Source organism: Carcharhinus amblyrhynchos, chromosome 26 (genome assembly GCF_965287045.1).
Source record: "Carcharhinus amblyrhynchos chromosome 26, sCarAmb.v2.hapA, whole genome shotgun sequence".
In the NCBI taxonomy this organism is placed as follows: Eukaryota; Metazoa; Chordata; class Chondrichthyes; order Carcharhiniformes; family Carcharhinidae; genus Carcharhinus; species Carcharhinus amblyrhynchos.
The window spans coordinates 21,859,922-21,882,245 of NC_137349.1; the positions used below are offsets into that span (position 1 = coordinate 21,859,922).

The 22,324-nt window shown below is 39.7% G+C and overlaps 1 protein-coding gene across 1 annotated transcript in view; it reads right to left on the bottom strand.

Annotated features, from left to right (window-relative positions):
• The window catches only part of LOC145358503 (protein unc-13 homolog A-like), a 367,395-nt gene that overhangs the window by 94,369 nt on the left and 250,702 nt on the right, over nucleotides 1-22,324 (bottom strand). Inside the window, exons 19-23 of the mRNA XM_080212618.1 lie at nucleotides 16,668-16,809; nucleotides 12,506-12,675; nucleotides 2,410-2,525; nucleotides 1,428-1,591; nucleotides 250-400 (exon numbers count right to left, since the gene is read on the bottom strand). Of these exons, the coding sequence (XP_080068744.1) occupies nucleotides 250-400; nucleotides 1,428-1,591; nucleotides 2,410-2,525; nucleotides 12,506-12,675; nucleotides 16,668-16,809 (743 nt within the window). The remainder of the gene's footprint in view (nucleotides 1-249; nucleotides 401-1,427; nucleotides 1,592-2,409; nucleotides 2,526-12,505; nucleotides 12,676-16,667; nucleotides 16,810-22,324) is intronic.

The window sequence follows — 22,324 nt, forward strand, 5'->3', positions numbered from 1 at the left end:
CTTAACAACAAAAATTGTAAATTGTCCATGGACTTTTGTTTCGCCTCTCATAGTCTTTACAATTAGAAAATATAAAGTTCAAATAAGCTCATTTCAATCTTGCTGCCCAAAAACATGTTAAATGAAGTCCATGTCAATGAAATTAGAGGTGAATTGTCACAACCTTCACAGAAAATTTTAGAAGACTTTACAATTGTAGAGAATCAATGTAAAATGTGAAAAATTTGCTGCCCTGTTATTAATACATACCCCAAAATTGGAGGCTGAAAAACGATCAGAGGCAGACACATTGGTAGAGGCAGTGGTATGCGCATAGTAAGCATTGATATTTGCCAACAGAGTACTCATTACAGCTGGTACTCCAGGGCACATGTACTTTGAAGACAGGCAGGCAAAATGCCTACAAAAGTATAATAAAAATACAATGGTTAGAGGCAAAAGCACATTTTTCTAAATTTTAATTTGTCTTTTAAATATACAATATCTATTGAAGATAAATGCAATTCCAATAGAAGCCCTAACTCTGAGTGGCTGAACTATATAATTTTAAACTCAAATAGTATATGCTACTTATTTCAAAATAGTCTTCAGTTGGGTATGTGATAACTGGAACTACAATTGGTAGTACCTTAGGTTAGAGGCAGACACTTGGCTGTCCAGTGGTCACTGTCAGAAGTGCATATGTGCACACTGAATAAGGACAGAATAAGTCTTGATTATGTTCTCTGTCCATCACAGTGAAATGACTAACTGACACTAACATGACATACACTTAAATAATAACCATGGGAACAAGAATTCAGAGGGTGTCTTGCTCATAGCAGAATGAGACAGTCAATACAAGCATACAGTGAAGAATAATTGATAGACAAAGTTTATAAGAAAAGGAAAATTGTAACTGCAGCAGAAATATTAAGCGAATAATGGCTGGAACTGCCAACCTATGATTTGTTGAAGATATGAAACCAGAGGCCAATTCTTTGAGGAATCAAATAAAATGTTTTAATTGGCTATATTATGTCATCTCTGCATGGCAGAAATCAATTTGGCAAGCAACAAACATTCCCTTAGCAACAGTACTGGCAAGAATGACAGTCACATCTATGGTAGCGAATGCCGTTTTTAGTGATTTGAGTGATACCATCTGCTTACACTCCATCTTTTTACTAAACAATCTAATGAATGCAATACTTACAATACCTTTGACAAGAAGTGATGCAGTCAAAGAGTAGTTCCTGCTTGTTATAGGAATTAAGGTAAAATATGAAAGTGTGAAAATGTTGACATATTTTACAATCCTCTGACTGGACGCACCACAATATTTTTAATCGTATTGAAGGAAGTTGTGTATGAATTGCTAGCATTGAAAGAGTGAATGAAATGATCTGCTCAAAAAAATACTAATTGAAACAGCAGCATGAACTTACGTCATAGCCTGGTAAATGGATTCTATACCAAATCGCATTGCAAACTCATCCACTATTTCTTGGGCAGTTTCATCAAAATAAACTTTCCAGGCATCATCTCCTTTTGCATCTGGAATCTTCACAACTCCATTGTTTTGTATATCCGTCAGGTAATGAAACTGATTCTGTATGTAAAGGTATACAAAAATTAATACAATCTTTTGACAATAAATCACAGCTAGTAAATCACAATAAATTTTGTTTATATAAAAAAAACAAATTTGTTTGAAACTTTTAATTGAGGCATTGTTATGTGAGGAACAATAATGTAACTCTAAATTATATATTAAATATATATATGCGCTACACAAGACATTTGTGGAAGAAAGGAAAATAGATTATTTTGTTCCTTCCAATTTCTGAAATTGTTCACATTATTGTATACAAATGAACAGTTATACCAATCAACTTCAGGTAAATCCGGCTCTGAAGGGTGACATAAATGGCATGTGATATCAGTTGTACATTCTAGTGAAAAATTGTCAGGATTGCCACTAAAATTTAAAACATAATTTTAAGCTGAAGGAAGCAAAGGGACAAATTCTCCAAGAAAAAGCAAACTTCATCATCAATGGAATCAGAAAGATCTTGAGAATTACCCTCAGTCAAGACCAGTTAGACTGTAAGCAAATCAAGAAATCCAGCTAATGCCATGAAGTGATTTTTCAGTTAATTAAATCCAGTTACTGACACTGAATCTCTTCTGAAATAGATGTTTTATTTTACCACAAATGATTAGGAGTTTATTGCTAGCTCTAAAAGAAAATTTTGCTAGTTGAGTTGATCTTCATGATATTCTACATAAGTTGCACCACTCTGGTTCACCCATCCCAATGGTGGTAAAATCCCATCTAATATCTAGGATATCAGGTGGTCGTCAGGGGGTTCCCCATCGAGAAATAAACAAAGACACCAATATAATAATTCATGGGTGACCCATTACCTCATGTAGACACGTGTACTGAACATGGTAGGGTGCTACTTTCTCCTCTCCTTTTATCTCCACGCTAATATGTAACCGGATAGCACCAGATACTGCAGATTTATCAGTACGCTTATCTGGATATGGAAATTATCAATAGAATACAGAAAAATGTGTTAAACATTACAGAAGTAAAACTAGAGCCAAGGTCGGTCTGAATCCATTTTGTCAAGCTTTTTTTTAAAAAGAATAGAACAACTTTGCACAGTAGCAATTAATTTTGAGACATACAGCTCCGAACCATACCTTGAGAATTTATAATTTTATAATGAGGGTCATAAGAATAATTCTGGGAAAATATTTCCATCTATATAGGAAACTTACAAATGATTATATCCATAACTGGAGACCTGTATAAGTGAATTTCTCATTTTATAAAAATGTTTTCATTATGGACAGAATTTTCCAGCTCTTCTCACTAGGACGATCCCCAATCCCCCCATCTGCTGCAGGAAAATTCCTTTTTTGGCTTTATGTTTGTCCTCAACAATATTTTTAGTCAACCATCTATTATCAGAAAGAAGTAGCCTAAATTATGAAGGAAAATTGCATGCATCCTTCTAGTAGCTTAAAAGACAAACGAGTCAGTAAAATTCTCATTGTCCTCATTTTCTTTTTGGCTTAATTTCTGATTGGGAATTCTTTTTTATTTACATATATATATTTTAGAAGCAATTGAACATTTTGATTAGCCAGTTATATCTTGCCACAGAAACACTTCTGTGACTTTGTATATGGATGTCGTGATGAAAAAGTTTCCCACATCTAAAGACACATGAACAGACAAAGCTCATGCTGATGTAGCTAGTTTTTCCTGGAACAGGCCAGAGAGGTGGTTTGAGAGATGCCACTCTGCATCAAGCATGGCTAACCAGGAGACTCTCCCACTCTTACTGCCTGCTACAAATGTATTAAAGGGATATACGGGTTAATCATAAACTCATTTGGCCATGTCATGAATGCATTTTCCATGGCCATCGAGTTCTGGAGTGGACTTAAACTCAGAGCTTCTGGCTTAGAGGTAGGGATGCCATCCATTGCGCCACAAGACCACCTTAGAGGTCATTACCATAGGCACAATTTGAACATTCACATCGCTCTTCAAAGCATACCAGCACATTATATTAAACAGTGAAGAAATAGAAGTAGCATTGGAGAAAGAGCCATCCTTCAGGTCTTACAGTGAGTATATTAAAACAGGAAAAAATAAGTTATTCTTGGATCATAAGATATTTAATAGCAAGCAAATATTTGTTCAGAACAAATTAATTAATCTTTGAGCTCAAATATGAAGAATTATACACAATTCCTATCAGTATGATATCATTAGTTATTAAACAGATGGGATCAAACAAATTTACCATTTGATCGCTGTCAAAATGATGAGGAAAAGAGGGGCAATTTTTGCATATTTTAATATTTAAAAGTTGTGTCACAGTTTGCCATTCATTGCAAAAGATGTCAGCCTAATAAAGTAACTTAAATGCCCATTTATTTTATAACTGGAAATAAAAAAAAACACAAATTAAATTGGGAAATTGATGGCTTCACAAAGTCAGCACCTTGTAACTGTAATTTTTTGGCCTCTGCTCCACTGGAGCAGAGGTTTTTTTTTAAATTAGTTAGAAACCGGAAGTCGTCACTAGGACGCTTACTGGTAGTTGTAGTTTTTTTTTCTTGAGCCCCTAATCCTATAAATTAGCGCAGAGAGGATACCCGATCCTCTACACTGGTAGAGAATTCCACCCTCCCACCTCCTCTAACCTAAATTATAAGTGTGGGAAAGTTTTTTTTTCTGCTGGTAATTGTTTCAGGGATGGCAGTTCAGGCAGTGTGCTGCATCTCCTGTGGGATGTATGTGGTGAGGGACTCCAGTAGTGTTTCAGGGGATTTTACTTGTAAGAAGTGTGTTAGATTGAAGCTTCTGGAGGAGCGTGTAAAGGAGCTGGAGGTGGAATTAGAGGAACTCCGCATAATTCGGGAGGCAGAGGTGGACATTGATAGGAGTTATAAGGAGATAGTCACTCCTAGAAATCAGTCTTGGGTCACTGCCAAGAGGAGGGGAAAGAAGCAAGTGGGGGGACAATCCCCTGGGGCTGTTCCCCTCCAAAATAGGTTTTCGGTCCTGGAGGCTACAGTTGAGGAGGAATCAACTGGGGATAGCCAAAGGGAGCAGGTCTCTGGGGGTGAGCCTATTGTAAAAGCTCAGGTGGTTAGGGGATGCAAAAGATTGGGCCTCGTGATTGGGGACTCCACAGTTAAGGGGACGGATAGGAGAGTCGGTAGTAATGGTAGGGACTCAGGGTTGGTGTGTTGCCTACCAGGGGCTGGGGTCCGGGATGTATCAGAGAGGATATTCAAGACTCTTAGGGGAGAGGGAGATCAACCCCAAGTTATAATTCATGTGGGGACACATGACATAGGGAGGCTAAGGGAAGGGGATATTAAGCAGAGATTCATGGAGTTGGGGTGGAAACTAAAGGCCAAGTCAGACAGAGTGGTTATCTCTGGACTCTTGCCTGTGCCACGGGATAGTTTAGAGAGGAATAGAGAGAGGGAAAGTTTGAACTTGTGGCTGAGGGAATGGTGCAGGAGGGAGGGGTTCAAGTACTTGAGCAATTGGGGCTCATTCTGGGGAAGGTGGGACCTGTATAAGAGTGATGGTTTACACCTGAACCAGAGGGGAACAAATATCCTGGGGGGTAAATTTGTGAAGGCTATGCGGAGTGGTTTAAACTGATTCAGAGGGGGGGTGGGATCCTGAGTAGAGGGGGGCATAGATGGGGACTGCAATGCACGGCATTGTGGGGGTGGGGCGGAGCAGGGTTTGAAATGCGTATACTTTAATGCGAGGAGTATTCGCAATAAAGTGGATGAACTTGCAGCGTGGATCAGTACCTGGGACTTTGATGTTGTGGCCATTTCAGAGACATGGATAGAGCAGGGTCAGGAATGGATGTTGCAGGTCCCGGGGTACAAATGCTTTAGTCGGAGTAGAGAAGGAGGTAGAAGGGGGGGTGGGGTAGCATTATTGGTCAAGGACTGTATCACAGTGTCAGAGAGGAAGTTTGATGAGGACTTGTCTGTTGAGGTAGTATGGGCGGAGATTAGAAATAGGAGAGGAGAGGTCACCCTGCTGGGAGTCTTTTATAGACCTCCAAAAAGTTCTAGAGAGGTTGAGGAAAGGATTGCGGAGACGATCCTGGTTAGGAGTGAAAGTAATAGGGTAATTGTTATGGGGGACTTTACTAATATTGATTGGAATTGCTATAGCTCTAGCTCGTTAGAGGGATCAGTTTTTGTTCAAAGTGTGCAGGAAGGTTTTTTGACTCAGTATGTAGATAGGCCAACTAGAGGTGAGGCTATATTGGATTTGGTGCTGGGTAATGAGCCAGACCAGGTGCTAGACTTGGAAGTTGGTGTGCATTTTGGTGATAGTGACCACAATTCGGTTACGTTCACCTTAGTGATGGAAAGGGATAGGTATGAACCTCGGGTCAGTAGTTTTAGCTGGGGGAAGGGTAATTATGAGGCTATTAGGAGAGAATTAGGAAGCATAGGTTGGACTAGGAGATTACAGGGACTGGGGACGTCCGAAATGTGGAGTTTTTTCAAGGAGCAGCTACTGCGGGTCTGTGATAGGTATGTCCCTGTCAGGCAAGGAGGATTTGGTAGGGCTAGGGAAACGTGGTGTACTAAAAAAGTTGATTCGTTGGTTAGGAAGAAAAAGGAGGCTTATGTTCGGATGAGGCTTGAGGGCTCAGGTAGTGCATTAGAAAGCTTTAGATTGGCTAGGAGGGAGTTGAAGAGGGAGTTAAGAAGGGCTAAAAGAGGACATGAGATGACTTTGGCTGATAGGATTAAGGAGAATCCTAAGGCATTCTATAGGTATGTCAAGAACAGAAGGTTGGTTAGGGCAAGATTAGGGCCAGTTACAGACAGTAGAGGGAAGTTGTGTGTGGAACCGGAAGAGATTGGAGAGGCATTGAACCAATATTTCTCTTCGGTGTTCACACAGGGGGACATGAATGTAGCTGAGGAGGACACTGGGGTGCAGGGGTGTAAAATAGACAGTATTGCAGTTGATACCGGGGATGTGCTGGATATTCTAGAGGGCTTGAAAATAGATAAGTACCCTGGTCCGGACGGGATTTACCCTAGGATTCTCTGGGAGGCTAGAGAGGTGATTGCAGAGCCTCTGGCTCTGATCTTCAGGTCATCGTTGGTCTCTGGTATAGTACTGGAAGATTGGAGGACAGCGAATGTTGTCCCATTGTTTAAGAAGGGGAACAGAGACTTCCCCGGGAATTATAGACCGGTGAGTCTTACTTCTGCTGTGGGCAAGGTTTTAGAAAGAATTATTAGGGATAGGATTTATAGTTATTTGGAGAGTAATGAATTGATTAGAGACAGTCAGCATGGTTTTGTAGCAGGTAGGTCGTGCCTTACTAACCTTATTGAGTTCTTTGAGAAAGTGACCAAAGAGGTGGATAGGGGTAAGGCAGTTGACGTGGTATATATGGATTTTAGTAAGGCGTTTGATAAGGTTCACCATGGTAGGCTTCTGCAGAAAATGCAGATGTATGGGATTGGGGGTAATCTAGGTACTTGGATCAGGAATTGGCTAGCAGATAGGAGACAGAGGGTGGTGGTTGATGGTAAATATTCGTCATGGAGTTCGGTTACGAGTGGTGTGCCTCAGGGATCTGTTTTGGGGCCACTGCTGTTTGAAATTTTTATTAATGATCTGGATGAGGGTATAGTTGGGTGGATTAGTAAGTTTGCTGATGACACCAAAGTTGGAGGTGTGGTAGATTGTGAGGAAGGGTGTCATAGTTTGCAGGGTGACTTAGACAGGTTGCAGAGCTGGGCCGCGAGGTGGCGGATGGAGTTTAATGCGGAGAAGTGTGAGGTAATTCATTTCGGTAGGAGTAACAGATGTGTTGAGTATAGGGCTAACGGGAGGACTTTGAATAGTGTGGAGGAGCAGAGGGATCTAGGTGTATGTGTACATAGATCCCTGAAAGTTGGGAATCAAGTAGATAAGGTTGTTAAGAAGGCATACAGTGTCTTGGCGTTTATTGGTAGGGGGATTGAATTTAGGAGTCGCAGCGTCATGTTGCAACTGTACACAACTCTGGTGCGGCCGCACTTGGAGTACTGTGTGCAGTTCTGGTCCCCACATTACAGGAAGGACGTGGAGGCTTTGGAGAGGGTGCAGAGGAGGTTTACCAGGATGTTGCCTGGTATGGAGGGGAGGTCCTATGAGGAGAGACTGAGGGATTTGGGGTTGTTTTCGCTGGAAAGAAGGAGGCTAAGAGGGGATCTTATTGAAACGTATAAGATGATTAGAGGTTTAGATAGGGTGGATAGTGATAGCCTTTTTCCTCAGATGGAGAAAGCTAGCACGAGGGGGCATGGCTTTAAATTAAGGGGGGGTAGTTATAGGACGGATGTCAGGGGTTGGTTCTTTACCCAGAGGGTGGTGAGGGACTGGAATGCCCTGCCTGCTGCAGTTGTAAATGCGCCTAGTTTGGGGGCGTTTAAGAGATCTGTGGATAGGTTTATGGACGAAAAGGGATTGGTTTAGATTAGTGGGTCAGTGTTTTTTTTAAAAAAAACTGGTCGGCGCAACATCGTGGGCCGAAGGGCCTGTTCTGCGCTGTAATGTTCTATGTTCTATGGAGTGTAGCTCCCTGTTGTCAGTATGGAAAGCATGAGGTACAGTAAATTCCAACTGGTTTTAATTATAAATTAATCAAGGATTGTACTAACGCAACAAAAAGCTCTGGTGTGTTTTCAGTGCATGGGTAGCACATTTCCTTCCAATTTTTGTTTTATTCACTCATAGGAACCAGTGCCATTGGCATTTAATGCTTTTTCCCAATTGTTCTTGAGACGGTGAGTTTCCTTCTTGAACCACTGCAGTCCATTTGATGTCGGTGTACTCACAGTGCTGCTATTATATTGAAGTTTAAAAAAATACAGAACACCCTTTTCTTTACAGTTTGCATCAGTTTTACAAAATATTGCTTCAGTTTCTTCTTACTTCAGGATTAGGGAATGTCTTATATAGAATGTGTATTCGCAAAAGAAGATTGTAAGAAGTCTTACAACATCAGGTTAAAGTCCAATAGATTTATTTGGAATCACGAGCTTTTGGAGCATTGCTCCTTTATAGGTGAGTGGATGAAAGAGCAGCGCTCTGAAAGCTCATGATTCCAAATAAACTTGTTGGACTTTAACCTGGTGTTGCGAGATTTCTAACTGTGCCCACCCCAGTCCAACGTGGGCATCTCCACTCATCAAAAGAAGACAGTAGTAGTAGCAGAGAAAAAAATTGGAAGACAGAGGAAAAGGCAGTTGACTTGAGAAACTGGGTTAACTAGTATTTTGCTTCTTCCAAATTGACATCATTTTTAAAGCTTTTATAAGTATAAGGAAGCCAATGCAGTTAAACCAAAGTACTAATTTTTTTTAAGAGTAAGCTACTAAGGTGTTTGATATTCAGCCAATATCAGCATTAATATGTTTTTGTTCCTTGACAGATTCAAAACAAGTTTAAATTGACAGTTTGGCACTAAGATTCGTAGTCTAGATTATTATCAGATCTGAAAGAATTCACATGCAATTCACATTTCTCTTTAACAGCTCAGAGAGAAAGAAACTTACCTACATCAGAAGATTACTGATGGAATAATTTAAAAAGCAAGGGTGATTCTAAGATTTAGAACTCAGAATTATGCAGAAAAATTTAAAGGAATTGACTTTTCCCACCACAGAAAACAAGTTTGAAAGGAGTCACAATTTAGATTATTAAAAATACTAAACAAAATGAGTTCGTAAATGTCAGTACATTATTTACTTTGGGCAATACTAGAAGTCATGATAATTGAATTAACACGGTTGAGATTAGAAATTATCCCTTCCACCCACCACCCCCCCTCCAAAAGAGATGCAGATAAAGCAGCTAATGTTATGCTGGTTCATAGCAAATGGATAAATATGTGGTTATGCACAGCTTTTTGAGACAGCTGAGGCATAAATAAGTGAATCATTTTTGTTGTGCTCGAATAAACACTTGTATCGGTGCGGTAGTAACTGGCCATTTTTATTTTCAGATCATTTAGAATGTTCCAGTCAAAGATCAATAAAAACAATAGAAGAGAGATTTTGGAGTTGAATTGCTCATTTATGATGTGCTTATTTCTATCAGGGCCCACCTAGAGTTCAGTTATTGTTTGCAAACAATAAGTGTCTTTGTGGTATGATGTACTTTAAATATTACACAAAAATGATTTCAGAATACATCATGAACTGTGATAGATCAAAGGTTAAAAAAATGTGTGTAAGATGATTGCAAAGTTTCTTACCATTCAAATGGATTAATGATTGTGTGCAAACTCTCAAAATAAACAACAATTCTGTTTCAGCAGGAACACTAAGCAGCACCACAATCTAATTAAAGATCATATATATTGAGGAGAACGTATGAGAAAATAGTTGTCTTTTACAATACTTAAACCATTTGTTTGAGCAGTCACAGAAAGGATGCCGTCATTAAGTTTTTGGCTGGCTACTGTCTTAGACTATTAGTATGTCACATTTTCCAAAACTTGGAGAATCTGGTTTATTAATAGTCTAAGACAAAAAGAAGACATTCATTATTTTAGATTTTTGAATGAAGAAATCCCTTCCTTTTACAGAAAATAAGTATTGATCAATTTCTGTTGCTGATGCTATGCCCATTATAAGCTCGTAAGAAGTCTTACAACACCAGGTTTATTTAGTAGCTAACGCCACTAAGCGCTCCAAAAGCTAGTGGCGTTTGCTACCAAATAAATCTGTTGGATTTTAACCCGGTGTTGTAAAGCCTCTTACTGTGTTTACCCCAGTCCAACGCCGGCAACTCCACATCATTATAAGCTAGACATTATACTCTCTCTATAAAAAAATTGGTTTAAAATGTTCAATGATGGAATTGAAGAAAAACTATTTTTTAACCAGAATTCCTCTTTAAGTAGCTGCTATGCAAATTGGGAGCAGATTTTCACTCAATCCTACACTTCCTAGCTGTTTGAGAAGAGTTCACATAAAAATTGGTTTTATATCAATTCAGAGCACTTGGGTTCCGTTGCACAAGGGTGCCCCGATCTCAGATTGCACTGGAAGACACCGCCCCCACCCCCCCCCACCCCGCCTTCCCCCATGGACAAAGGGACAAACTTCCCACCCCCTCCTCATCGGTGGCATGTTCCTACACCCCCTCACTGACACGGGTCGCTGGCATTAGGGCCCTCCTGATAGGTCCCACTGTCTGGCCCCCCAACAAGTCTGCTTTCACAATCCACTCTGCACTTCATGGACCCCACTCAGGACTCATCCTCTCCTAAGCCACTGGCAGTGCCCAACTGCCATAATGGAAATGCTCAACTGTCACTGCCAGGCTGCCTGGTGGACACTGTCAGGTGTTTCAGTGGCCTTTGGAGCCCCAATATGACCGCTGTGCCAGGTCTCCGGTAGTGGCAATGACTACTATTTCTTGCCATTAACGTGCTGCATCCAAAGGCTGGTGAATTCTGTTCCGCTGGGATTTGAATTAGCTTTGCATATTTGAATGCTACTAAAATCAGTTCACATCATTAGGAAGGGGCCAGGAGACTTACAAGCTGTTTGGCACCAAGTGTGAAACGGAATTTTAGTCCTGCACACTGTTCTCCGGGACTGGCATGATCTACTAATGGTGCAATGAGGTCAGAGAATTCAACCTCCCCAAAAGTTTTTAAATTTTTTTGTGCAATCAATACAGTTGACACCAATCAGTACTCCTCTAAGCAAAAAAATCTATTTCATTGACAGTACTGTCAACCAATGAACTGAAAAGGAGGAATGACAATCACTAGATCTTATTTAATATACTGGCAACCATTCCAAGGTTCACTATTGTCTTATTATGAAAACATTACAAAAGGCCTTTTTTCTTTAGCTTCTGACACAGAATTCATAATTTCCCATAAAGATTGACAGATGAGCTATTACTAGATTATCAAAGTATTCCGTTTCTCAGTGACAAGAAGTATTCTTTGCTGGCTCATGCCTCCCCTGAGTGACCTATTGCAAATCAGAAACTTATAATTGAAGAACTTTCACCTTAATATAGCATTATGCTCAAATATAAACTAAAGACCACTTTGTCCCTGCCTTAGTGATCTAAATATGTTGAATTTTTATATGTACTTATCTTATTTGAATATAAGTGGTACTTAATTTATTTAGTTTAAACTAGAATTAATTATATATTTAGTTTTGCTGTATTTACTTTCTTGTATTTGAAGGTCTTGAATAGATTGCTCAACAAACACTTGTTTACTGAGAGTCCTAAGACTTTAAGCTGTTTTGTTGCAATGAATACAGATAAACTTATTAAAATTTAATGTCATCAATAAAATTATGTGTCTTATAACTTTGTATTAGATTGTGTTGAACTTTGATGTTGAAATGCAGAATAGTATATGATCTTTAATTTCTCTTTAAGCTTGTACACTACAGGCACACACTAAAAAAAATTAAAAACCTGTATGGTAATGTATCTCAGGTCTTGTAGCATTTTCTTTTGACTGCGTTCACATCAATATTCAGACTTTAAAACAGTAACTGAAAAAGGAAATGAAAACAAATAAAAATATTCAACATATTTTTAGCAGCATAACGCGAAAATGCATTCTGCACCACTTTAAAAAAAAATTATACTGAGAATGAATTGACGATATTTCATGTTTCTCTGTTATATCCTTATTGTTAGTCATCTCATTATGTCCTAATTCAGTGGGAAGGGTGGAGATTCACCTGAGATATTCATTTCTGCATGTCCGCCAGCATGTTGTGCTATACAACATTGTTGTGACTCTGGGGCTGAGTGTGACAGATCTTCTAGGCAACTTTCACTTTTGTGTGGTATTGTCATTTTGCAAATTATTATCCATTTAGATACGACTAGAGGCAATACAGAACAACATAATAAATATCTAATAGAGGAAAACTAAACATTGACACATACCTAGGTTATACCAGACATCCATCTCTCCACTTAGAGTTCGAACTTCAATGATGGTTTGCCCCAAAAAGTCATCGGATTCCCTCTTGAACCTTTGTTTTACTCGTGATTTGATATCATCATCTTCATCCCATACTCGTACTTTTATTCGATCAGATGAATTGTGACATTCACTGGAGTGAAACAATTGTTAGTTTCTGAATCAACAGGGTTCTCCGTTCAATTTGCTCTTTTTTTACATGTTCAATTGGATGAAAATGTGATTTTTTTTAGATGAAAATGTGATTTTTCAACAAGGGTTTATGTTACGATAATATGTATAATTAGAATAAATAATTATATTTATAAATAATATAATTTATAAATTATATTTATAAATAATAATATGTATAATTTAGAATAAGTAAGGTGTTATAGAATCTAAATGACCTAAATGAGTGACCAAATCAAGCTCTGGCTGTGGGAGCATGAAACAACAATCAAAATAGTTTTAAAAACTACGGATGCTGGAAATTTGAAATCAAATCAGAAAATGCCCAAAATACTTGGCAAGTCTCACAGAAGCTGTAGAGAGAGAAACAGAGTTAACATTTCAATCAATGACCTTTCATCAGACCTGAAACTTTTTCTATAAAGAGCCAGAAACTTTTTATCTGCTGACATATTTCCAGCATTTGATGGGGATTTAGTTCATAATAATTAAAGCTAGAAAAGATAATGGTAATGGAAAAAATGTTCTTTTACTGTGCTACATTGCTTTTCATTACAAATGCATCAAATTTCATCAGCTGACATGGTGAGAGAGCATCTTTTACTCTCTCAGGACATTTCAAGTTACTTTGCAGCCAATTAATTAGTTCTGATGCGGTATCACTTATTATCTAGCAAAATATCTCTCACAAAACAGTAAATATATAAATGGCCAGCTGATCTGTTTTGATAGCATTGCTGGAGCAAAGAATGTTGGATTTCTCTACTGATTTTCACATTGTGCCTTATGATCTTTTACATCCACCTGAACAGGTTGGATAACACCTCAGTTTAATGTCTCATCTGAATGAAAGCACCTACAGCGCTGCAGCACTCCCTCTGTGTTACATTAAAATTAATTGATTATGCACTTGAATCCTGGAGCAGGGCTTGAACTAATGATCTTTGGATTCAAGCACACAAGTACTACCAACTGAGTCAAACTGAGAGCACTGAAGGGAAAAAAAAATTATGAGGTGGTTACTGATTTATGCAACTATCATATTTTAAGCCATTCTTTGTTCTCTTAACTTTCTCTCTGTTAAGCAACTGTTAATGAGCTTCTGGCACAATGACACTGGAACTGCAGTGGATCATGTATCATAAGGACTTAATTTTACACAATAATGTAAGGTCAGTTCAGCTAAAAAGAATATGAGTGGTACTCCTAATGTATAACACCTGATAGAATGTCAGGTACCTGCTTAGAAGGCTGCTGATTGTCCAAGTGTTGCCACTATTATATAAAGAAGCATACAGCTATTGGAAACCAAGTGCCTTTGCTGAATTTGGCCATTGAAGGCAACAAAAATGAAATAGTGTCTTAACGAAGAATGGGTTTCCTCTGAAGTGTCTGTTCCAAACTAGCAGTTAGAGATTACAATGCTGCTCTGCCATTCTAATTGCCTTATGAAGAGCAAATGGGCCTCAGGTTGTGATAATTTGGGGAGATAGTACCCAAGGTACAATTGTTGCCTGACATTGTATTATCAGATCACAATTTTGGTTTACAAACTACCCAGCTGTGATTATTGCCTATAAATGAGTTTAGTGCTGTACCATCAGTTTTCCTTTTCCTGCTGTAAGGAAAAGGCCAAAGAATGTTGTTAGGACATCTTGGCATTGTTAATTTGACAGAAAGGTCTCTATTACCTCGCTTTCCTTTCTTGTCAGAAATTGAGAGCAAGAATTAAAATCACAGAATTTAGGCAGCAAGATTTGATTGAGTCAAAGAAACACATGTAGCTAAAAGTCACACTAGATTGGAAGGTGGGTGGTTAGTGGCCTGCATTATATGTGCAATGGTCAAGTATAAGTTTTGCTTATTTTGTCTCTTAGGTTTTGCTGAAGCATACATTATTGTCCCACTGAGAAAGAGTACTGAGCTGAGCTGCTTTCAAGCCTCTGTTACTATTATTCTGCCTGAACACTATAAACAAATGGCCTGGTTTGACTTTATTTCTTATTTTGCTTCCTTCATTTTCTATAATTTCAATGGGCTATCTGAAACCTGATGATGGAAGATGCAAAACATTCACTAACATAAACAAATTTCAAATTAGATATCTACAGGTTGTAAAGGCACTAAAAATGAAATTATTTTTAGTTCATTCCAAAGCTCCCTTGCAGCCTCCTATTTTCCACCTTCAATAAATTTGAGTGCATCCAAATTCTGCTGCCCTTGCCAAATCCCATTCATCCATTGCCTGCCTGCATGTGCTCATTCTCCTACATTGGCTCCTGTCCATCAGCGCCTTGAACTAAAATGTTTATCCTCTTCAAATTCCTCCATTGTATTGCCCTCTATCTTTGTAGCCTTGTTTCACCCATCCTTATTTCTGTAATAGACCAGCCCACAACTGACAGTTCCTTCAATCCTTTAAGGTGATGTCCACCTCTTTGACTGAGTTTTTAGTTACACGCCCTAATATCTCTCTTGGCCTGGTGTAAATTTTTGTAAGTTCAAGCTCCAGTGAAACACTTTGGGAAATTTTATCACACTTTATAAATGTAAGTAGTTGTTGTATTTATCAAAAACATATTTTTATATAGTATTTTTACTATATTATGTCCCAAAGGGCTTCACAGTTTAGGGTTAAATCAAAATAGGGGTGGAAAAGAGCTTGGTTAGGTAAACTAAGTAGGCATGAAGGATAAGCATTCAAGTGGAAAGGGATGAAACAAGACAGACTGGATTTAGGAGAGTGGAGGATGAAAGCTGGGACATAGTACTGTAGCAAGTTGTGGTTAATGCTATAAGGATGTGTTTTTTGAAAACAAAATTTCTATTTTTTTTCCCTTCTAGCTCGATTTGTTTGAAAAAACTGTGACCCTATACAGACAAAGCCAAAACTGCCCAGATTGCTACAATCCACACAATTTCACATTTCACCAAGTGGGATGAAGACAGACACTCAAACCCGGGGACTGTGAAAGACCCCATCCCCTGTTGATTCACATCATCCTAAGACTTTTCAAACATTTGAGTTGAGATATCAAAATGCAATTACCTATTCTGAAACAACTTCAGCATTCACAACTAGTATAATTTCTTGGGTATATACACCCAGCGAAGTATTTTAAGGATTCCATAATAAGCAGTTGGGAGAGGAAAAAAGACAATGGTGTACTGAACAGGCTGATTAAAGCTGTCCCCTCTGTTTTTCTCGAAAATGCTGTGCCCAATTTGCAACATAATCACTCTGAGAAGATAAGCCATTTGTGAACTGTGATCTTTCAGAAAATCATGGAAATTGGCGGCAAACAGTTACATCCTGGAAGGTAGCTGACCAAAATGGCCACATTGTGTAACCACCACATTGAGACTAGTCAAGGAACAGCTAACTGGACACTAATCTGTTCAGTTTTTCACAAGCTGGAAAAAAATCCGATAAAGCCTATCCTCTTTCTCGCCCACATGAATTCCTGGAAAATTACAGCCAATAAATATAAATATGATTTATAATATCACCAAGGGGCAGCCTAAAGTAATAGGAAGGGTTGAAGGGCAAATCTTTGCAGATTGGTTTGCCTTGTAAATTTGGTACAAATGGAATCAGGTAAGGAAAGCACTACAGAGATGTCCCAAAGATGAGAGATTCTGAAGGATGAGTGGTGTAGTCAATTCATTGAACACCGAAGAGAGATCAGAAAGGTTAATGAGTAGCATAATACAGTCACAGTTGCATAGAATGTCACTGGCAACTTTGACCAAGACACTCCAGAAAATAGAATGAAGTGATCTGAACATAACAATGGGATATGTGGAAGGACGTAAAATTTTGTATTTTTGTTTGTCAATGTCAGTTTTCCGGAAGCGTTTGGAGCAAGAAGCTAATCTGTTTTGGATGGTAAATTTACATATATTGTAACAAATACAAAATAAAATGCATACTTTAAATACAAAGTAACTTACAAATTGAAGTTTTCCTCCCAGATCGGGTTAAGGTTCCCGTAGATGGTTTTGGTACGCTTCTTAGTCTTCCCAACTTGAACTGTGACATAAGGATCACTGGAACCAGTTTTATCTTTGGCTTGCAGACCTTGAGCACACACCACTGCAGATATCAAAGTTTGATTCTAATGGTTAAATTCAGTATTCAAGGGAACAGCCAAAGTCTCAATATTTATTCTGATAAAAAAAGTTCAGTGATATTTTTGTTGCAGCAATATATTTTAAATCAATTCAAAAGATTTTTCAAATGTACCATGGGAAATTGAGAAAAGAACTGGAAAACAAATAAAAGCAGGAAAATCTGGAAATTCACAAGAGTTGATTAGCATCTGAAGAGGGAGGAAGGTTATTTTTTCAGAAACAATGTCCTTGATTTAAGAAGCATTGTAAGAAGCAACATTCAGCAAAACCTTAGCTTTCTACACGACCAAATGAACATGAGAAATAAAAGTCAACGTCAAGCCAGATTGCCTCTAAGCAATATGCCCAGTACACGTCATCCATTTATTACTAATGCAGCACCTCCACTGAAGGACCAAAACGAAGTTTATTCTGATTGACCGTGCGTAGGCACGTTGCATAAACATAATAACCTTTTCCATGATACTGAGCATGGTGTGTCAACAATAGATATTCCATACCATTGAGTGAACCTCTAAATTGCCACAATACCATTTCCCAAAAAAATAAAGCTTCTGGATACTTTGCAGAAAAAGGGTGAAAAGCAAAAGTTCTCCATTAGCTAGCAGGAAGTATTAAAATGAATGAAGAGAATTAAAGTAGTTGAAATCTACAGCCCAGCTAATCATGCAAAGAACTGGATGTCATGTTCACCAATACAAGGGATTTCTCTAGCCTGAATGCATTCCACCTCCTACCACTCAAGATAACTGCTGAGCTCCATTCTAAGGTAGATAACGGGGAATAGAATTACTACATTACTATGCATCAATGATGTTCTACATGAAAATCTAACATTGCCCAATTTAGAATTGTCTGCCACACCCTAAATAGCAAATGAGTCATAATATTACTGAAACTGAATAATACTCATGTCTCAATGGATGGGACTTGCACCTGGAAGTAGCTGGATTGTCAACTCCCATTGTCGCTGTATAAAATGGCAATAAACCAACTAATGGCTTCCGGGTGGGTCTTAAGCCCACAAAGTCTGCGAATTCTTGTTCATCTACTCATTCAGAGCTGCAGGATGGGTGGTCTGGCAGCCGTAATCATTGACCATTACCTGGAAGGAGGTAGTGTCTGGGGATCCTGTAAATTTGTGAAATTCAAAGCAATAAGGAAGTGTTTGTTTTCTGAAAGATTCTCAGGTATTGTTTGCAGTAATTGTTATTATTCTGGAAAGTGTGTTAAATTCTGCCGAGGCTTTGAGTTAAGTGTTGTTGCCAGTGAACTCAGATGGCATCACGCACAAAATATTAGGATCTGAAAATCGAGCAGCTTTTTAGTTAACAAAAAGCGACATCCTTCTATAAGGGTCAACAGCATGGGAGTTACCCCTCAAAAACTGAGGCAATGAGGAAAGAGGCTGAATGACTTATCTGCAAGGGTGTTTAAGTCTTCACTAAGGACTTAATCACCCACAATACGCATAAAAGAAACAGGACTGGAGGTGGTGCCCGACTTGGCAATTGTCACACCACTGGAGAAGAATATTCTGTTGCTGTCATCTGCTGAATAGATCTGCTCCATTGGCAGAGACAAGATTGGAGCAAGGCCTGCAACTGGTGAGATTGCAAGGGGCTGAAACCAGATCTGGGACTCAGACAGGGAGAGGGGTAGAGGGAGGGAGTCTGAGGCTTGGCATGCTTACATCAACAGCTCATGTGTTGTTTATGTGTTGAAAGGCCAGGAAGCCTCCTAGTATAAATATTCTGAGCTTGCTACAGGTGTGTTGTAATGGTTGCAAGGTGTCATATCTCAATCCATGTGCTGCTAATGATGCTGAACATTGTGATCTTGCATGTCTGACCAAGACTCTGAAATTTTAAATAATGCCTTTTCTTCTGTGTGCCCTGCACAGAACCTTCTACCACTGAGCCCACCAGCCCTGTGGCGCTGACAATTGACTCCAAGAAGGAAGATCACTTGGATGAGGAGGCATCAAATCCTCTTCCTGCACCAAACACCAGTGCAGATATTGGCACCACAGCAGTATTAGCACAATCTGGTGTAGGCATTTCACACTTGCACATGCAGCTGCCAAAGAGAGAGGTGGACTAGGCCTCAGTCTGTCAGAGGTGATTCAGAGACTGAGCCTGATGATGCGTCTCTGGAGTCACCTGTGAGTGCAGCAGATACTGAATGTTCAGCACTGTGTGTGCAGAGCTTTGCTGAATACATCAGAGGAACTGCATGCTCTGGTCTGTGGAGGCCATCTAGACAATGTGCACTGCTGTCACCCACTATTCAGAATGCCACAATTATTCACAGAACAGACTATTGACTGTCATGGAGGGGAAAATGCTGACATGATTGTGGGCATGTGCTCTGACATGCACACTTCACCCTGATTCTGAGCTCAAGGACTCCCAGACAGGGTGACAGGGGGACTTGGAGCCCGGTGACTGAGCCAGCTCCTTGGGATGTCCCGGGAAGGCAGGCAGAACTTATCGATTCTCAGGATGGAGGATGAGCAGCTGCTGCTGCCAGCTGGGAGCACCCTTCAGGACACTTGTAATGGTGGCAGCCTCTGCTCTGCCCCTCTGCCATTGGCAAAGTCCTCCTCAACTGCCACAGCAACAGAAGCCAGAAGCTACTCCTGTGAAAAGGCTAAGGTAGAGGTGAGGATCTAAATTCTGCTTTCTGCAGAAAAAAATGAAGCCTCCAAACAGCAAATATATCCCCTGGAAGCAGATATATTAAATATCAAACACTGACAGTATGAAGGTAACATCGAACATAGAACACTACAGCACAAACAGGCCCTTCGGCCCACAAGTTGCGCCGATCACATCAATACCTACCAATCCATAGACCTATCTATAACCCCCAATCCCATTAAATCCCATATACTCATCCAGAAGTCTTTTAAAAGACCCCAGCGAGTTCGCCTCCACCACCACTGACGGCAGCCGATTCCATTCACTCACCACCCTCTGAGTGAAAAACTTACCCCTAACATCACTTCTGTACTTGCTTCCCTACACCTTAAATCTGTGTCCTCTCGTAGCAACCATTTCAACCCAGGGAAATAGCCTCTGAGAATCCACCCCATCTATTCCTCTCAACATTTTATAAACCTCTATCAGGTCGCCTCTCAACCTACGCCTCTCCAGGGAGAAGAGTCCCAGCTCCCTCAACCTATCTTCATAAGGCATGCCTCCCAATCCAGGCAACATCCTTGTAAATCTCCTCTGTACCCTTTCAATAGCTTCTACATCCTTCCTATAGTGAGGCGACCAGAACTGCGCACAGTACTCCAAGTGGGGCCTGACAAGGGACTTATAAAGTAACCACCCGTACAAACTTTTTTTTCAAGAAACAAGAACTCCCACTTGGTGTGATTCAGACTCTCTAAGCTTTTCATTGAAATAATATGTGTTGGGAACAATCAATTGGGATATTAACAAGTATAAATAAGCAATATTTGGATGAGGTGGGTTGGTGGGCTCCCAATTTCTAGGCCTTCCATGTCCATTACGTCCAGGTGTGGTGATGTTGAGGACACAACCCAATGTCGTTGTGCATGAAAATACATTGGCACGGGAGTGGCACAGGCACCTTTTTTGCTGCATATTATCCTGCCTTCAACTTCAGCAATCATGCATCTTGACAACCTTATTCAGAATGTTGTGCAACCCACTTAGCTCTCTTATTAGGTGATCTTTAATGCTGACAGTCAGCAACACAGGCAAGCAATTCTTAATGAATGACAAACCTGCAGTTAATTTATATAAATCTGCCATTACTCTAATTTCCTGCAGTTGCAACTTCATGCGCTGCCAATTTAATTAAAACTACAAAGCAATGGGTTAAGTACCCATAACTAACCCAATTGTTCAATAATGCACAACCAACTGCAATTTTTCACCTCACTATGGCTCTCAGAGATTGTAACAATCAGACATAACTCTTAGAATAATTGCTTGGATAACACATAACAGCATTATTTAAACTTTTTATAGCTCTGAGCCTTTCATGTATAGTTTTAGTTATGTTACAATTCTTGTTTTAAATCAAAATCAGTAATGCATTAGTAGAAAGATTTTTTCATTGAGTATCAAGGAAGGACTGATAGTTTCTTGATCATAACTATGATGAAATGTAAAATATCAGTTGATTAAAACATTAACAAACTACATAATCAGCTTTGTCCCCTACACTAAATAACACCGCAAAAAAACCTATTTAATGTTACAAATTAGGCATTACATTCTAGAAACCCAATATGTTCATGTAAAACAGGCTGGATAATTATTCTGGTATGATCAAAACGCCAGGTGTGATCAATTTGTACCACTAATAGTGAAGCATTACAACAACAAGTAGACAGAAAACAAGTAGTTTAACAGCTGTGGAGGTGGAAATAGGCCGCCTTTGCAATGGGCAGGATGTGATGTTGGAACCACATTCAGAGTGAAGTGGGGCATCAAAGTGGTGAACAGTCTGGTTCAGCATGAGACAGCAGTCAAAGGGGAATGAAATTGGTAGTGGGGAACAGAGATAGGTGGAGACAATGGGTTGAATTTCACAGAGCGTTGCAGTCAACCTCTCCACCCCTCCATCCCTCGCTAAAATGTTGGCAATCCTGACGGCTACCCCTCAGCAATTTAACGCTGGGAGCAGCATTATGTATTTTAAGATAAGATTTCCACCTCATTTTTTGTCAGTTCTGCAATCCCAGAAACGGCAGCTGGAAATGGTGGCTACACTGGGATTACAGACAATCCACCACGCAAAGGAGCCAAGGTAAGTACTGAGTCAGGATTTTGGGTGGGGCAGGTGGGAGGCAAGGTTCAAGAGGCCATGGGGTAGATAAAAGGTGGAGATGACCTTGGGGGAGATGGTGCCTCTGATCAGCTCAGTGCACCTGTAAAGCACCCCCCCTACCCCCATAATCTTGCTCAACATCAGTTCTGCATCTGAAGCTGCCAAACTTCACTTATAGCTTGGGCTTACTAGTGACAGAGGGATGAGGCCCTCAGTTACCATCAGTTAGCCATTTAAGCCTCAATAGGCCCAAGTGCAGGCAGGCTCCCTGTCACACTGAAATTTTATGGAGGGCATGCAGTCAGATCAGGGGAGGTGAGAAGGCCACCTGCTATTTTTTTACATGCCACCCAACTTTCAAACTCTCCAGTGGTTTCATTTTTAATTGGAGGTAATTGTAGCTGATTGAGGTTTGACGTTAAACAAGGAGGCAGACAATACAGGGCAGTGAATGCATTGAGAGAGATGGATGGTGAGGTACAGTCAGATGTCATCAACATAAATATGGAACCCACCATCAAGATGCCGCTGAAGCAAAGCTTGTTGGTATAGGAAAGGGCCAAGGATAGATCTGTGAGGACTCCAGAATCCATTTCAGAAAACTATCTGACTTATTGATCACTTAAGAGCCGTTTTCTACCAGCCTGTAATTTTTCAGCCAGCAA